Genomic DNA, 19,340 nt, shown 5'->3' on the forward strand with positions numbered 1-19,340 from the left:
ATCCTGGGAAGCAGTGACTTTGAAAAAGATTTGTGGTGGATAATCAGCTGAACATGAGCTCCTAGTGTGATGCTGTGACCAAAAGGGATAATGTGATCCTTAGATGCATAAACAGGGGAATCTGTAGTATGAACACAGAGGTTATTTTACCTCTATATTTGGCACTGGTGCAACCATGGCTGGAATACCGTGCCCAGTTCTGGCGTCCACAATTCAAGAACAATGCTGACAAATTGGAGAGTATTCAGAGGAGAGTCACGAGAACAATTCCAAGATTAGAAAACATGCTTTATAGTGATAGAACAAGTAGCTCAATCTATTTAGTTTAACAAAGAGAAGATTAAGGGGCAGCTTGGTTACAGTCTATAAATACCCACATGGGGAACAAATATTTAATAATGGGCTCTTCAATCGAGCGGAAAAAAGGTATAACGTGATCCAATGGCTAGAAGTTGAAGCTAGACAAATTCAGACTGGAAATAAGGTGTAAATTTTTAGCAGGGAGGGTAATCGACCACTTGAACAAGTTACCAAGGGTTGTGGTGGATTCTCCATCAATGGCAATTTTAAAATCAAGATGGGATGTTTTTCTAAAAGATCTGCCCCTCAGAATTATCGTGGGGAAGGTCTATGGCCTGTGTTATACAGGGGATCAGCTTAGATGTGGCCACAGCAACATGAGTGGCAGGCAGGGCTAGTCGTCTTAGTACATCCCTAGGGTCTCAGACGGGACTGTATTTGGTGCGGCTAGCCAATCCTTCTGCTTGCACTGCCATGGCTACACTCTGCTTTTAGTTTGCTAGCTTCATTGGCACTACTGTGGGTATGTCTGCCCGAGCTGGAAAGTACACCTCCAGACCCAGTGTGGACACACCCTAAGAGACAGAGATCAGCATGAGCTGAACCAGCTTTTAAATGCTGCTTTTGGAAGACTTTAGCTTAGTCCATGCCACTGCCATGTCAAGTCCTAAAACCTCTTTTATCTGACCCCAGGTGGTAGGATGTTATCCCGAGCCTGGATAAGAGCAGCCATTGTGCAGAGGAAGATGGTTACCAAGGCAAAAGGAATTAATATGGCTTCAGGTCAAAGGAAAGGAAACAAGCACTGCAAACACGCAAAGCGATGAAGAGCCTCAGGGTATATGGCCTAGTTCTATGCCATTTGTAAATGCACCCCAGAACAATCATCTGCTTCTAATGTTTAGAGGGGTGAGTGAGTGAGTGAGTGTGTGTGTGTGTGTGAGAGACACTGTTCTCAGACCCAGTTTGAACAGTCTCTTTGATAGTGTGTTTCCTGCCATATTAAAAAAATCATTCTCTGGGTCAGCATTCAACTAAAAGGATGGAGGGATGCTTTTCAGATGCTAGGACTGGCCTGCAGCTTGTTACACTGAGGCTCACCTGTAAGGATAGTTGGCAAACCAATAAACGCAAACTAGGACAAATATAGCAATGAAAGGAGAGGAGTTGGGGTTAAATCCTGTTTGCCATGGGGCGGCAGGGTTGGTAGGGGTGGACTTAACTGAGGTATTATAAAGTGAATATCTATCAAAGCCTCCCATTTATGATGTACCACAGTTTAAAACTTTAGGAAGTCAGAGTCAGTGTAGCTAGATTTAATAAGGGGCTAGATTTTCGGTAGTTATACACACTAGGACAGGGGTCATTCAGTGTCATGTTTCAAGGCCTAATATTAGCCCAAGTATGAGGCAGGAATGTTGTCACCTCATGTACAGCATAACATTACTAGCCACATGCTTTATAGCTTTATATTTACTCTGAGGCATCAGTGCAAGCACAACACAGAGGTAGGAGACGTGATGGATAAGGCTGTGAGTTGGTCACGGAGTCCGTGACCTCCGTGACTTCTGCAGAAGCTGGTGCATCTGGCTCCGGGGCTGCCTGAGCAGCTCAGGCTGCGCCTGGGCCAGCCTCATCAGCCACTCCTGGGGCAGTCTTGGCAGCCACCGCCGCCCCCCCCCAACAGCAGCAGGAGGAGTTTCGGTGTGGGAGGGGGCTCAGGGCTGCGGTTTGGGAAGGGGTGATGGCTGTGGATGGTGCTTACTTTGAGGGGGCTTCCCGGAAGTGGCAACATGTCCCTTCCTCATCTCCTAGCTCCACGCATCAATCCATTTGGAAGCTTGAGGCTAGTGTAAAATATGGCAGCCTGCTTGTTAAGTGAAGTTTCATAGCACCTGTGCTCTGGCATCTGCACAGGCTGCCTTTGAGCTCGGGGACGGTGCTCAAGGTGTTCGTTCTGATCTTAAATGGCCCTTCTGCTTGAGGGAGCTGCTCACTTCTGCTCTGAGCAGCCTCTCTTTCTCACTGACTGTTGGACTGGGTGATAACACCACAGAGTACAAGCCTCATTCAGCGTTCCCAGTTTGAGACATACAGAGAATACATCTGAATCCTGGCACGAGGAAGAGACCAAGGGAACAAACGACAGAACGAGAGAAGACTGGCAGTTCGGACACCAGCAGGAGAGAACATGACGTGGGGAAAAGGAGCAGGAAACACTATGACAAGAATTAGCTTAGAGTTCACGTCTGCTGGGAGCTCCAAGGAGACAGGAGAAAAGGCTTCAACATAGCCTCAGGCTGGAGCCATAGATGTGGGAGGAACTTGGCTTACAACATCCCCCAAACCTATGTGTATTTATTTTTGTTAATAAGCTTTTCTTGTATGCATCTTCAGCAAGGGTTCTCTCTTAGTGAGCCCATCCCAGTCACTAGGACTCCAACAGTGCCAGATTTGAATATGCAGCAATAAAGGCTAAGTTAACTCTGATGTAAGGTGGATACAATTCTGCCAGCTTCAACAGAGATTCATTTCCTTCCATCTGGTCTGGAGCTGGCCCTCTCCAAATTGTGAGCTCCACCTGCCAGCTGTTAGCTAGACACCAATCAGTCACAGCCAAGTGGCAGACAACCTCCCATACTCCGTGCATCTCTTGCTACCTGAGACCTGCATGGCACCTCATCTGTGACTCAGATCGGGTCAGCTCTATCAGATATGCTGAAGGGAAGCCTTTCTTTTGGTCAGCCTGGTAGGCACAGTGCTCAACTCTTCTCAGTGGGAAATCCCTCCTACTTGCAACACACCTATCGCAAGCATCCGCCGTAGGTATTAAAGCCGCTTGTTTTATAATCTCTCAAACAAACATGCTAGCAAAAGAGTCACCAGCAAAAATGTACACCAGTCAGCGGGAACAACTCATTACCTTTGTTCCAAAGCACAGGCCTGAACCCTAGAGTTAAGGAAGATCTCCATTAGCTATATTAGGCTAGGATTCGGCTTTTCTTTTGTGAGGCAAGTCATTAGAGGACAAGAAAAGTCACAATTTAAAACCAATCCTGCTTAGCGTGCACGTGCCCACACGCCCACTCACACAACTTTATAACCTCAAAGGGCTTTTACAGACATTAGGCAATGAATGCACGTGACACTTGAGTAGCTCTGAAATTCTCCAGTAAAGGGCAGTGGACATACCCATTAGCCACTGCATTTCAGTTTTTCCACTCCAAGAGCGGTCACAGTGCCACATTTCTGTTCCAAGAATCTCTCCCCTTTTCCTTTGTGCGTGGCGCTTTGAGGACCTCTTCAGAAGCAACGCACTTTATGTGCGGCTCACATACACCCCAATCCAGGTCCAAATGCAGTGTGTAAAGTGTCTCTCCCCTTTGGAGATGATGGGCCAGATTCTCAGCCAGCATGAATGGGTGTAGCTCCATTAACTTCAATAGAGACACACCAATTTACATCAGCTGAGGATTTAGCCGAGTGATTTTTTCCCCCCCAGGAGCACAGTGTTATAAAAGCAGGTCAGGGTGTCGAACAAGTCTCTGGGAATAGCATTCATCCTCCCAAGGAGTTCATGGAAGTCCCATTGGTTCTATGGCGAGCCTGTGAAAGTTCGGTACAATCAGGGAAGTTACTAGCCATGTTAACTGGCGTCAGTCATCAAGTGATGAAATATGTTGTCACGGAGGTTATTACATGTAAGCATCTTGTATAATGGTTTCATGGCAAAGAAAAATCCTTCACCCTTTGTAGTAAATGTAGGTCTCTGGGACACTCTATAACATAATCTCATAAAATAAAATAAGTTTGGAAGCCTTTCAAATACTGGGAAGGAACAGCAGGCTGTGGGTGGGCTGCCATACTCTGCGAAGGCTGGCTGTTAGTACCCAGATGTTGAATGCCAATTTTCCATTTACTGCTGTAAAATAACAGACTGTCATGTGGTAAAAATAACCACGACAGGCAGACAGAGCATTCCAATGTTTGCTTCACCTACAGCACTTAGGCAAGAATGTGTCTGCGAAAGTTCATTAGGCATTTATCTCACTGCTAGACCAAAGGATACATTTCATGTTTGTGATCTGGAGAGAGGAGGGGGTAAAATATTATTTACTGCCCAAAGTCTAATGCAACTGTATAACCCAGGGAATATCAGCCAGGTGACACTGGCAAAGAATCACAGAAAGAGTTACTTTCTTCCAACCCTGAAGAAGAAACCTTATAAGAAAAAGGAAAACAGAATTATCCTAAATGCTTCTCTTCCTCGCTCTCAGCTGCTCTGTAGCATTCCTGCCTAGAGCATTCCCCATCTCACTTCTGCCTGGCATTCTGCCACAGATTTAAAGAAACAGTCCACACAGTCTTGCAATCACATTTGCTGAATCTAATAGTTAAAGAATGCTTTTCAACCAAGTTCCATCTGACTTCTGTTTAGCCCCAATCATGCTCCCATTGAAGTAAAAGGCAAGAGTCTAATGGGACTTCAAAGCAAGATCAAACCCACTATATTTGCTAAAAATTTCAGGTAGTGATTGGTGCAAGTGTTTAGAAGAAAATATCTCCTCTCCCCTTAAAATGAATCTTTACCCAAGTCTAGAACCAGATCAGCATCCAGTACTAGATTATCTGACACTGGAGTAAGATTGTTCATGGGAAGAAGTTTTCTTCTGGCCCAGTGTAAAAAGCAGATTTCCAGGCACTTATGACCCTACAGAGCTGCTCAAGTCAGTTTGACAAAACAGTCAGAACACCCTCCTATGCCCCTAGACTCTCTCTTCTCAAAAAGCATACAACGCCAAACTCCAGTCACTTTGAATTAGGCTTAGTCAGTCTTATTCGGTCGGCTAGGTCAGAACCAAATCCCTGGATACAAAGATCCCTCAACTCTGTGTCTCTACCCATCTCGCCTTTCCTTTCTTGGTTAATTACGCTTCTAATGCTCCTATGATTCCTCGCTCTCTAAGCAAATTAAAATAATCTCACTCTGCCTGTGATTTTTACTGCAAGGCTCTTATTCTGCTTGTATTTTGCCATAGTCTTTCTTTCCCTGGTTTGTCTTTTATGGATGTTTTGTACTTCTGTGTGCCCTTTGTTGGTGATTATCCGCTTAATTACACAACGGTATTTAGTTATTTGTAATGGCTTCTACATTATGGACTGTTGTACTTTACTGCTGGTTTTTTATGACGTCTGTGAGTCATACTGACTTTCTGGATGTGCCTGGGATTGTGAATACAGAAATGCAGACTAAGGTAGGCCAAGATCCTGCAAACACTTGCACAGGAGTGATCCTATTGAAGTCATTTGGATTACGCACATGGGTAAAGTTACTCACATGAGTAAGGGTTTGCAGGATATAGGCCATACTTTATGATTTCCTGTCTCTTGCATTTCATGAAAATCTAATAAAGAACCGGAAAAAAGAAAAAGTGAAACATTGTTTGCCTTGAGTTTTTTCAACTCTTTTCAACAAAGGATCAGATTCTGATACCCTCACGTCCCGTGGGTGGGCCTTACTGTATATGTGGTCCTAATGATTTCAATGGGTCCACTTGTGGAGTAAGTTGCTATTCAATGTGAGTAAAGTTGTCAGTAAATTCCGACTCGTAACAACAGACATTCGGTCTGTGTTAAATTATGGCTGTGAAACATGGACATTCAAATAATTGACAATAAAGAGACTACTAGTCTTCAAATTATGAAGTTATAGAAGAATTCTGAAAACATGATAGATAGCTTATGTAACCAACGAAAAGTACTGGAACTCAATAAATGCTGGTCAGAGATCTCATGAGGAGAAACATTCGATTTGCAGGACACATTTTAAGAGGTTCACAGGCAATGCATGTTTATGGAAGGGAAAGCTGATGGCAGAAGAACACGAGGCAGAAAAAAAAAGACCTTGGATGGACGATGTGGATCAAAAGGACTATTCATCCGCAAAGAGATTAGCAGGGAATTGTACAGAATGGGCTACTATGGTTGCAAACCTCCAGTAATGGAGATGCCACATTAGAAGAAAAAGAAAGATGTTAGACTCTGAGCCGTAGGCTGCAAGTGGGCTCATGCAATTACCATGATAGTATTAGTGCCTTCTTCTACCATGGAGCTCCATGCATACAGGCTGAGTTTGCTTCTGATACAAAGAGAGGGACAGTCCTCCCCAATGATCTCTCACCAGACCCTCAGCTGTCTCCCGTCACAAAGGGAGAGAGACTCCTGTCCCCAAATGCCTTGTCCCCCTTCCCATGTAAAAGGATAGGATTCCCAGATTTTGGTCCTAATCTTCCAGCCAATTTAAAGTAAAATTGTCAGATTAAAAACCATGATTTTTAGAAATGTTTCCTTACCAGTGTTGCTAACACCGTGCTGTGAATTCACACAAAGGGAATGGCACTGTCTTAGTGAGAGAGGTTTAGGATGGGATTTTCAGTAGCACTGAGTGCTGGCCTAAGCCTGCTCCAATCGAGCAGACTGGGTTCTAGGCCCCAGATCTTACAGATAAATCTAGAGCTAGCCCTAACACTGCCCGAGGGTAGAGATATATGCCACCGCCTGACAACACAGGAAAACAGGCCCATGTGGGACGGTAGGCCGTCTGTATTAACTTCAATCTGGTATGCAGCCGTATCCATTTTGGCATTGTATTCGTAGCGCTTGCCAAGCTCTGGTGTTTATTTCTGACCTGGAAAGGCACAGTGAAATCTCGTACAACATAGTGGCTCTTATTTTAAACAAGCAATAAGTCGTAGTAATAGTAGTAAGAGAGTGACCCTTATGAACACATTAACTTGAGTGAAAGAAGCTGAATCCTCAGGAAACAACAGGCAGGCTCTGCTGTAAAGGTGGGGATGAGCGGGTGCTTGTTTGTTTGTTAAAGTTGGCACCTAAGGCTAACTGCAAGTAGATGACAATAAGCCAGTTGCCCTGTTCTTTGCCCTGAACTTTACATATTCTCCAGCAGGACTCTGCTCCCCCTCACCCCCGGCCAAGCATGTGTGTTACAGGATTCCTTTCACAGATGCCTCAATACTGCAGCTGTTTAGCACTCACCCATATGAGACAGCCTGAATCTCTGATGCAGAACCAACTGGACACATGGTGCAATGGTAGTCTCACCCCTCTGGCTTGTTGTACAATCAGACAATAGTTTTCCTCTGCTCTTGGGTATCTGGTTCAGCCAAACTCCTGTCTGTCTAGTTAAGGGGTTTGGGCCAGCTCCATCCATAATGGACAGGTTCTCTCTTTAGTAGCATACTTCCAAGGGAGCGAGGGCAGGGGCCTTTGGCCCTGATTCAGCAAGGTACTTAAGCATGGGCTTACCTGTAAGCATATAGGTAGTCCCACTGAAGCTATGTGGCTAAGTATCTTGCTTCAGCGTATTACCGTGCAATTCTTCCCATCACTCTCAACTCTCTAACGTGTTCTGGCTACTGGGACATATCCTGGGATAAAGCCCACCATCTCAAGGCTCTCCCCTGGCTGGGTGGTGACACCAAACAGAAATAATCATTTTAGCCTGTTTGCAGTTCTTTCTGCTTCCCTCCTCCAGCTCACATTCCTGCTGTCTCCCCCTTTCTCCACCACTCATAAGAACATCTATACTAGGTCAGACCAATGGTCTATCTAGCCCAGTATCCGCTGATGGTGGCCAGTGCCAGAGCTTCGGGGGAAGTTTACAGAACAGGGCAGTTGGTGCGATCCACCCCTGTCTTCTGGCAGTCAGAGGTTTAGAGTCACCCCGAGCATGGGGCTGCAGCCCTGACTATCTTAGCTAATAGCCACTGATGGACCTATCTTCCATGAACTTTCCCCTTACACCTGCCTCAATGGGATCTGGTGGGAGGGATCTAGTTGTCAAAGGAACCTGTACTATATATTAAGAATTTAGGTCTTCAGAGAGGTCTTGATCCTTGTTATCCCCTCACCCTAGTGGCCAGGTGTCACTGTGGCAGAGGAGGGAACTGGTGCACACAGAGGCTAAATGACTTACCCATGGGCACACTGTAAGGCTTGTGTCAGAGCAAGGAACTGAAACCAGGTCTCCCAACTCCTAGTGCTCTCACCACTGGACCATCCTTCCTCTCCTTCAGGATCAAGACCACTTTGGAGACCTGAACTGCAAATGCATGAAGGTTGTGGGCCAAAATTCAGCCCTATCTGATGCTGGTGTAAATCTAGAGTTCCTGCGCCGACTTCAGTGACTCAGGATTTACACCGGCATAACTGACCATTTGCTCTTGTTGGTTTTAGAATACATCATTTGAAACAAAAAAAGCAAATAGGTGTAATGAGAAATTGATAAAAAAAAGGTAGGGGCCAAATTCTGCAGCTGAAGGCACACATACAATTCCTTGGGCGAGATTCTCTGTTGCCCTGCACCTTGTATAGTCAATTACACCAGTGCAAAGCAGAATGGTGAGCAGTGTGTACACACTTTTTGCACTCACTGTGCACTGATGTAATGACTACAGGAGTTGCAAGGCAATGGAGAATCTGGCCCAGGTGTTTAAGGGAAACCATGTATGTACAACAAAGGGCAGAATTTAGCCCTGTGAAAGCAAAGGAAAACTGTACCTACCTGTGGATGTTGTCTTCAAGCCTTTTCACTTTGAGCTCATCCTCTTCTGACTGCCTCCTTCTGGCTTCTTCTTCTTCTGCTGAGCCAGCGGGAATACCCTGCAGCAGCCATTTTTCTCGAAGTGCTTTTGACTATAAGGAAAAAAAGAAAAGGGTCGAAAGGAGGAAAAAACTGTATTCCCTGAGAGGGAGGAGAAGCCATATCTGCTTTTAAATATTTGATAGCCCTCACTGAATCACTAATTAGCACTTTAAATATTATACACATCATACACACTAGCTAATCCTTGAGGGGTTTATCCAGATGTCAGGTCAGCCAGAAGTCAGAGTGTCAGTTTTACAGTATATACTATATCTGCCACTGATTTGTTAATCTGAAGTTATTTTTAATTGCTAATGAAAACTGAATTTCCAACCACTCAGACTAACCACTCCTAGAAGAAGTGAAATCCCAGCCCGGATATAGGCCATCTTATGAGCTATAATGCAAGGGCTCGGAGGGATAGCCACATAAAATACTTATAGAATCAAAAGCAAAGAGCGATGCTCCGACAAAAAGCAGTGGGATCGAAACATAACATGCTTTAGAAAAGTTAAGATGATTAAGGCCATAGATGTTCATTGTAATTTTTTAAAATATATTTACCAAAAACAGTGCCTATGGAAATGCTCACAACCTCCTAGCCAGACCAAGACACAAAAAAAAAAATCTTACAGCAGTATATGCTAGTTGACCAGCAGCTGGGTAACAAACATCACCCCGGGACTGTGGTAACAAGGGGCAGAAGCACACACTCAATAAGATGGTACATTGGATTCTCACCATATTTTCCATATATTTCCCCCTCAGCCTACCAGCATTAGTACAGTCTCATCTGGAGTGAGCTCCTACCCGGTAGCTGTCATCCAATGAGACACAGTGGTGAAGATCTACTGGGGGTAAGATACACTTAGAGGGTCAGTACGCCTAAAGCACACCAGCCCATGCCTTCTGTGGGGAGGGATAGCTCAGTGGTTTGAGCACTGGCCTGCTAAACGCAGGGTTGTGAGTTCAATCCTTGAGGGGGCCATTTGGGATCTGGGGCAAAAATTGGGGATTCGTCCTGCTTTGAGCAGGGGGTTGGACTAGATGACCTCCTGAGGTCCCTTCCAACCGTGGTATTCTATGATTCTCACGAACCCCTCCCTCCTGATATACATGTTGTATAAGAGGGTAGACAAGATGGAATGCTAGACAACAACACCTTTAGGAATGAAGGCTACTTGTCCAATGCCAGCCTCTGGGAAAGAAAAAGGAACAAGGAGGAAATGGAGCTGCCATGTTTACTGTTGCTACAGTCAGCAGGTGAGTCAACAAGATATCAAGATCAGTGGTCTCAGAGACAGCGTACAGATCTCACTTCATCAGCATGGTCACTCAGGATAGGGTTTTCAAAAGCACCTAAGTGATTTAGGAGCACACGTCCCAGTGACAGATGGGCTATATGTCATTGTAGGCAGTCTCATCACATCATCCTCTCTGTAAACTTATCGAGCTCAGTCTTGAAACATATGGTTTTTTGCCCTCACCCGGAAGGCTGTTCCAGAACTTCATTCGTCTGATGGTTAGAAACCTTCATCTAATTTCAAGCCTAAACTTGTTGATGGCCTGTTTATAGCCCTTTGTTATTGTGCCCACTTTCTCTGCTTCAAACAGATTAGATACAAGACGATAGTTAGCCAGATTGTCAGTATCAAGTGATGGTTTCTTTATCAAAGGCTACACAAGAGCCTGGCCACCTGCACTGCCTGAGGGCCAAACTTCCCTAACCCGCAGTGAGCAGCACTTACTCCGCAGATTGCGCAGCAGAAGTCAATGGGATGACTTGAGTGGGAAAGTACTACTCAGCATGCGTAACGGTATCATACTGCAGCCCGAAGGGCTGTATTCACAATCTCCACCAGAAATGAATCCAGATTTTTCCAGTGCCATTCACTAGCTAGGAGGATAGGAGTCCAAAGGGCAGGCTGCAGAATGAAGCATCCCTGGCTCATTTTGTCAGCCTCACTGGCCTGAACCCACCCAGAAGAGACTTAGTGTTTGTCCACTCCAAGTCCCACCCTGCATCTGATTTTATCCACAAAGTAACCAGCAATTTCCTCACAAGGGGAGAGGTTTGTATCAGTCACCCAGTGAAAGCAGCTTGGATCGCTCAGCTGTCTACCCCTTGAAATCCCCTGAACAAATGGAGGAGGTGAAGAATCTCTCTTGCCCCTGCACAGCCGCAGCATAAACATTCAAAACCCCTTAATTTTGTAATTGGTCAACTTCCACTGCGGGCATTCCAGCTCTCTTGCTTCATTTGTACTGGTCATCTCTGACCACAGATAACCTGTGCGGGTGAAGCCAGACAAGATGGTGATTATTAATGACCAAAGATTATTTCTGCATCCTGCCAAATACTCCAATGTGGTTTGCCAGAGAAACATATTCTATGACTTTTGGAAAAACTTCACGACCCAGGCCTAATTTCAGATCTGAGCCCATTCACCTGGTCTAGAAAGTGACCAGGTCTGTGAGTTTATCCCCTCCGCAGTCTACAAAGTGAAGCTGTTAAAGGAAATTGACCGTTCAAATAGGTGTAAATTCAAAGGCTGCCCCAAACCTGTGGCATCAGGCTTTTTAATGAAGTGCTGAGGTCTCTAGGTCTTATAGAACCAGATTTGTGCAAACGCAGTATAAAAATAAACAAATATCTTTTTGGCAGTAAAGAGAAAGATCATTAATTTTGTTTGTGGACAGACAGACAGACAGACACACTTGCACACACAACCTGTGCATAAGCTATTTGATATCACTGGGTGATCTATTTCATGTCAGAGGAGCAGATTTTAATGTGACAGCATGCACAGAAGTAATGTAAAATGAAAAGGCAAATGAGACTTTATGAACAAACCCAGCTCCCATTAGCTGCATTGGGCTGTGGATCAGGCCCCTTACATCTTAAAAAATAACCTCTCCCATTCACAGAACAGAGGATTTCCAATACTGTAGATGGGGTGTCAGCTACAACTGAACGTCATGAGTTTTGCCATTGACTTGAATTGTTCTCCAGGCCACTAATCTACCTTCTAGTTGTGCCTTCCTCCAACAATGATCAATACTTCATGCTTCAGAAGAAAGCAAAATCATTGGCTCAGTTGTGCCATGTTATACATTGAGTGTGAGTGTTTGGGGGTTATTTTTTCCTAACCCTGGTGGTAAATCATTCTGGTCCTGATTTAGCAAAGCATTTAAGGACATGCTTAAGTCCCACTGATATTAGGTACAGGCTTAACTGCTTTACTAAATTGCCCTCAGGTATGAGATTGTATTAAATATGCCTAACTAGCTATTAATAGACATATAATTAGCTAGTCCTTAAAAAAAATCCAGCTTCCAATGAGCAATGAGTTCCACAGTTTGGCTGTGCTTGAGACAATTAGCATGTCTTTGCATTAGTTTTCAGTGTACTGTCTTTTAATTTCATTCCTCTTACAAGCTGTGGGGAGAACTAAGGCTCGAACCAAGACGGGACTCCCGATTGCTGTGCTCTAAGTGATGGGCCATTGTGCTGTGACACTCTGTTCCACTTGTCACGTTATTTAAAACCAGAGTCATCTTTTACAGCAATGCATAATTCTTAAAACCAGGCACAGGTGCATACAGATTAATTATAATGGAATGATCGAGTGGTTTTTAACCAGGGGTACATACACCCATGGGGGGTACGCAGAGGTCTTCCAGGGGGCACTCAACTCATTTAGAGCAGTGTTTCTCAACCTGGGGGTTGCAGCCCCTGGGGGGGGTCACGGGATGGGTTTAGGGGGATTGCAAGTGCAGGGCCGGCATTAGGGGGTGGCAAGCAGGTCAACTGCCCAGGGCCCCACACCACAGGACCCCCGTGAAGCTCAGTTACATGCTTTAGCCCTGCCGCCTGGGGCTCAGGCTTCAGACAAGGCTCACAAGTGAAAAACAGGCTCAAGTATCAGACTGACCTGTAAGTACAATATTTATATTCCAATTGATTTATTTTGTAATTATATGGTAAAAATGAGAAATAAGCAATTTCTCAGTAATAGCGTGCTGTGACACTCATGTATTTTTATGTTTGATTTTGTAAGCACGTAGTTGTTAAGTGAGGTGAAACTTGGGCTATGCAAGACAAATCAGACTCCTGAAAGGGGTACCGTAGTCTGGGAAAGGTTGAGAACTAGCACGGTAGAGGTAGGGTTGCCAATTTTGGTTGGATGTATCCCTGGAGGTTTCATCACATCAACCCTCGGTAGAAGAATGACTGCTTCGGCGTTAGGGAGGAGCTCACATACTTTAAAAGAGGAGAGATTTTTGACAGGGTTTGGTTCATCTTGTTTCCAGAGCCTGGGGCCAGAGCCTGGGGCCCACCCCAGGGCTAAATGCAGATTAGTAGCTGCGAGTCAATGGCGTGGAGGGAGAGGCATCAACAGGGAAGACTCACGGTAGAGGACGCAGTACTCCCTGTACACTCGTCTCCACGGTTCTCTTTTGGTGCAGGCTGGAGGTTGGATTTCTCTCCTGTGGGGCTGGCCAGGGCAGGTCTGTCCACTGGTCAGAAACTGTGCATGGAGGAAGCATCTTCCCCATGCTCTGTGGCTCACAACCCAGCTGCGTCAGCGCTCCAGATAGTTGTGGCTGAGATTCTGGCTCTCAGTCCGGGACTCCTTTTGTGGGCTTTGCTCCGTTCCTCCAGTGTTCGTCAATGTGATACATTAAGCCTGTCCTGGATACAGTGCAGTAGAATAAAGACTGTCCGTTTTCTAAGACATTTCCCAAGAGATCTAGTTAGCCTATTAGCGAATGGCAACAAGGATGCTACTTAGTACAGGCTGTAATAGCTCAAACTCTGCATAATAGGGATGTATTGCTACAGGGCAGGCAGTTAAAAGGTGCTTAATCAAATGCTGAATAGCCATAAAAGTTTAAGATCCCCTCCATTAATAGAGAAGTGGCCAGTCACAGATTACGGCCCTGACTCGGCAAAGGACATGATTAAAGTTAAGCATGTTCTTAAATCCCACGGAGATTTACGCAGGTGCTTAAGTGCTTTGCTGAATCAGGGCCTAAAAGAAGCAGTAAAGTGAAAAGGTGAGATTATTTGGATTCAACATAATATTTAATTTTAAGCCTCTTTTAATTAAAAATTAACCAGGACAGCTGCTAGCGGAGAGAGTAAGTATTTGGATGTTTCTATTGATAGACTCTGTTGTAATATGATTCTCTACAGCAGTTTGGTTTTTGACACATTTGATGAAAGCCAGTAATTTTAAAATCTCTGTAATCAATTTGCTATTTTATGTTAATCCTTTAAAAATACTTGCTTTGCTATTAAAAAAAGGCAGGGAGGAAAAATGGTAGTATCCCCTATTCTCTTGCCTTTTCTTTCCTCATTCTAGTTTTCATAGCAAAGTAAAACAAAATGTATTTTTAAAAGTAATAATCGGTGAGATTTTCAAAAGCTCCTTAGTGATTTAGGAGCACAAGTCCTGAAGTTAACAGTCCTTGTGCATCTATGTCACATATATGCTTTTGAAAATTCTAGCCAATAATGTTAGAGAAATATCAGTGGATCACTGAGAACTTTAGCATGACAGGTTTGCCCAAGCTCATTACCCAGCTGAGCCTGTTGTCACTATTCAAAGTATAATCAGTTTTTGGTTCGTACAGCATTACTAATGATAATCTTCAACCAAAACTGTCACAGACAATAACTGCCTTTGTTGGTGGTGTTTTGCAGATTCTTCCTGAAGAATTGCATCAGCTGTTCAGAGAGCTTCCTTGGCTGGTATTTCAGTTTTCTATTCAACCCAGGGAGTAATGCTGGCCATGTTAATGTCTTACTTGGTTGAATCAGAGCCAGAAACAGTAGTACAAACTATGGACATGCAAAAGTAGTAAACCAGGTTCACAATGATTACATGTGCCGAGAAATGAAGTGGGGCCTACAGGTCATGGGCTAACACCTGGATGGTGCTGATCACTCTGGCCCCATTCCAGTAAAGCACGTTAAACTGTGCTTAACTTTAAGCATGTGAGTAGTCTCACTGACAATGTTAAACATGGGCGTAAGCGATTTGCTCAGCACTTTGCAGTCTGGAACGAGCCCCCAATGGGGACCACAACGTTCTTCAGTCCAGATTATGGCTGTCCTCATTTTTAATACAGGAGTCTGGTCCACTGCAGGATGGAATACGTAGCCTCCATGGGCCACAACTCTATTTTAAAAGACAGAGATGGGCTGAAATCAAAACTCCAAATACGAAGACTCCTACAGTTGGGAGACGTTGAGATCCAGCACCTAACTTTGAGAAACAGGCCACACTCTAAAGATAATAGGCAGCTACAACCTAGTCCATTTAAAGTCAAATAGATATGGATCTAAAGTTCCTAATGCAGCTCTGAATAGGGCACAATTTGGTCCCTGCTGAAGTAAAGCACTTACTTAATAATTGCTCCGGATTTACTGTCAGCTCAATCCCACTGGTTTTCCCACGTGCACTTACTGAATCTCTATGCTGAAGCTTGAAGAGGAAAAAGTCAATCCCTTCAGGGTAACGATGTATTTTAAGCCACTCATGATATTTTAATGGCATGTTTCTTCTGTTTATGTGACATGCTTAAGCTACAACTCACATTGCTTCGCCCCCTCCCCCAAACTAAAGCTGCCCCTTGGAAACTGTAAATGGAATGAATGTGGAACTTGTAATTGGAAACTGTAACTGTGACTTCGTTAGGACACATTTAGGGACAGGAATGTCATGACGTGTTAGGAATCCTCCTGCCTTGGTGAGATCGTCACCACATTTTGTTTCAAGGGCGAGAGGTGGGGGCTGAGATGCAGTTGGATTGTAATACTGGGATTTCGTTTCACACAGAGAACAAAAAGGATGCAGATTCAAGGGAACTAGCTACAGTTACTTAATATCACATGGGGAATCCAGAATAGGATGCTCTGGGAAGTGAAAAAATGGAAACATTTTTCAAAATATGGGTAACCTGCCATGCTTGAGAATATCTGAAAGTATATTATTTATATACATACACACATCATGCATCCGATGAAGTGAGCTGTAGCTCACGAAAGCTTATGCTCACATAAATTTGTTAGTCTCTAAGGTGTTTTATGTTAGTATAGCTTATTTCTGTACAGGAAGGGAGTAAGCTACCATGGTATACGTCACCTTTATACGGATATAACTACGCCCACACTATGGGTTGTACCGATATCATTATTTTTTAATAAAAATAGTATCACTCAAATAGTTACACCAGTACAAAAATAATTGTGTATAGACTAGGCCCTCTTGTTGACTCTAGTGCACTGCCTTACTCAGGATTAGATCATTCAATGGAAATCAAATCATGCCAGTGGAAATACTCCCATTGGCTTTAATGGGAGGAAAATCAGGTCCTCAGTGTTCCAGTTTAGTACAGTTCTCCTTAGTGAGCGGATTTTGCCACGCACACATGCACAATTCAGTCCTCTTACACGTCACTATGTGCTTTGGTAGAATAAAGGGAAATAAATTCAATCTTCTTTATAACGTACAAGGAAGGGGAACAACTTACATTGGGTGCTAATAGGCAGATGGGAGAGAGGATGGAAATCGGTATTACAAAGAATCAAACCCCAACAGATACTGTGTCTGCAATAAACACAGAGCCATGGGGCAAGGCCTAATTTAATCATGTTTATTGTAGTCTCAAGGTTTGGCATGTAGGACACTAATTCCTTCAGGGGTTTCAAGTTGTTTATTATTTGTCCTATAAAGGGGCCATTGTGCGACCCCATGAATGCACATACTGTAATTAAAGCCACTTTGAAAATAATATACCTTTGCTTACAATGCTCTGTTTGATTTTAATGCTATATTAAATGTTCATTTAATTAATGTTATTTATTTTGACAGCATTTTCAAGTGCTGTTATACCCTTGAAAGCGACCCTGTAAAAATGTCACAGTTGGGTTCCATGTGTATTGCATTTCAGTGATCTCATCTCAAATTTGTTGAACTAGGACCTGATTCTGCAGCTATTACTCAAGCAGAGTAGTACATAGTCATATATGCAGTCCCAGGGGAGCCAATGGCACAGCTTCAGGGCCAGATTTTTACATCTTTACTCTTTAAGATAAAATGTTGGTTTTCGTCTTTATTTTAAATTTGGTTAGTGCTACAACATTTTAATTCTGTTTCTTCAATCTGGTTTTGATTTTTGAAAATAAGTTAGAAACACCCTCTTGCTAAGGTCAGCTATATTTGATGCTCACCATTCCGCTGGCTGCCAAAGATATTTCCAAGGAAACTGATAGTCTCAGGAGATCAAATAAAGGTCAAAAGGTGACCCCAGAAAGCCTCCTCCACTAAAATGTTATGTTTGCTCTTGAGAAAAAAGTAATGAAAATGGATCAATACATACCATTGATGTTCTTTCAAAATACAACTAATGGGACATATGCATCCCCGGTGCAACTCTACTGAAGTCAAGGGCATGACATCAGGGTTCGCTTTAGCCTGGAATATTTCTCAGTGACGAACAGCATTTGAGACCTGAAACTCATTGGATATACTACTATCAATATTATGCCAGACTAGAAAACTCTGATAAGAGTTGTTTTACACTGCAAAACAACCATTTCATCCTATACAAACATCAAACTTAAAGGGATGGTATCAAGGCTTTCACCCCTGAAGGTTACTTAAATTAATAAAAAGTTCCATGTCACATATAATTTAACATATCAGTCATCCCTTCTACTCAGCTGAGGGCCATAACACAACAAACAAAAAAGGTCTTCTCTGCTCTTCTCAACAATAAATCCAGAGTCTTTCTCTTCAGAATCATGGGTGTGCTCCGTGGGAATATGGTCTCACATTGCGTTATCCATCTGCCCTGCCGCTCCAGTCTCATGAGCAGGCAGAATACAGAGATGTAGAAGAAATCCCATTTCCGGCTGAACACAGGATTCTTGAATATTTCAGGCTCCTGCCCGCCCGAGAACAGAGTAGACGGGCACACAGGAAAGAAAACTGCACTGTGTGAACAGGTGCACCTCCAGTCCAACAACCAGTCGGTGCACCGTTTTAGGCCTCTCAGCTTTAATCTCTACAAACATTTCCTGAAAGGGTGAACAGTTTTGTTTCATTGTGGATCCCTTTAAACACACATCTACTGACTGTATGTCTCTCTGGGTTAAGTTAACTTTTAGGGTAATATTTTAAATAAATGAAGCCTTCGGACTGCATGCACATTTATGTTTGCGTCCACTTTCACATCACCCCACACAAAGAGGGCACTGGTATATTCCAAACACCCATCTGAGCATGCAGTTATGCTAACTGCACCTAATTTGAGTGTCTACTGCTGCTCCTGGAGCTCTGAGCTCATTTTCAAAGCTGGGCATACACTGCCAGTCTGGTTTTCCAGAAGCATGAGCTCAAATGAAAAAAAAACAAACCAGTTTGCTTTAGCCATTCTCATGGGCCTTTTAGGTTCAATGCTCAAGGCCCTGGGGTTTACTCACACGAATGTCTGCAGAAAGCAAATGTTCCGCAAATGAACTCAAGTACCTGTTTTGCAGGGGTATATTTTTTATGGGACAGGGACAGTGCTGGAGACAGTGTCCCCAAACTCCATTTATAATTCTGACACAAAGGCGATTAAACAAACCTTATTTAATGAAGGATATGTCTGCAACTGTCCCAACTATGGCCAGGCACACAGATGAGATGGGACACTGCTTGACACAGCATGGGAAGAGGATTCCCAAATCTCTTTGCCAGTGCCCTGCCACAAAGACAACTAAGTCAGAAAAGGATCTGACCTCAAAAAATTGTAACTGTTCTCTCTCTCACACACACAGTTAATACGATGAGAAAAAATTAGCTTTAGACTCTATATCCAATCAATAAATCTTTGTGATCTAGTTTTTCTCAGAATGCTGCTTCTGGGAAGTCCCATGTAGACCAGAGAGGACAAGACTTTGCATTTAACAAAAAACAAAACCCCAATCATGGAGTAGCAAAACTGAAACCTCATGCAACACTTTGACAGTACAGCTCTTACAATTGCATTCACTTTATTCAGTGCATCAGGACACCAGTATAATATGATGTATTAAGGATAATCAGGACCATTCAGATTTGCCCTTTGTATTTCAGAAATCACCACCAAACATAAACATTCTGGAACTGCTGATGGCCAAGAAAGAACAGAACCCAGCTCTGTTCTTGGAGGCTACGTGGGCTTTACAGCACTGACAGCCATAGCATTTGTGTCAGTCAGCTAGGCAGATGAGACTCAGAAGACACATTGGGAGCATCAGAACCTGCTTGTGCATGTGAGCAGAACAAGCATCTGCTTAGGGTGGCAAAACTTAGGTGGCAGCAAAAAAACTCACCTA

At 43.7% G+C, this 19,340-nt stretch overlaps 1 protein-coding gene across 4 annotated transcripts in view; it reads right to left on the reverse strand.

Annotated features, from left to right (window-relative positions):
• PALM2AKAP2 (PALM2 and AKAP2 fusion) overlaps positions 1–19,340 on the reverse strand; it is a 388,863-nt gene that overhangs the window by 286,332 nt on the left and 83,191 nt on the right. For all 4 annotated transcript variants that reach the window (XM_074953529.1, XM_074953530.1, XM_074953531.1 and 1 more), the window contains exon 3: positions 8,885–9,015. In XM_074953529.1, coding sequence (XP_074809630.1) covers positions 8,885–9,015 — 131 coding nt within the window. The remainder of the gene's footprint in view (positions 1–8,884; positions 9,016–19,340) is intronic.

This window comes from Natator depressus, chromosome 5 (genome assembly GCF_965152275.1).
Source record: "Natator depressus isolate rNatDep1 chromosome 5, rNatDep2.hap1, whole genome shotgun sequence".
NCBI lineage: Eukaryota > Metazoa > Chordata > Testudines > Cheloniidae > Natator > Natator depressus.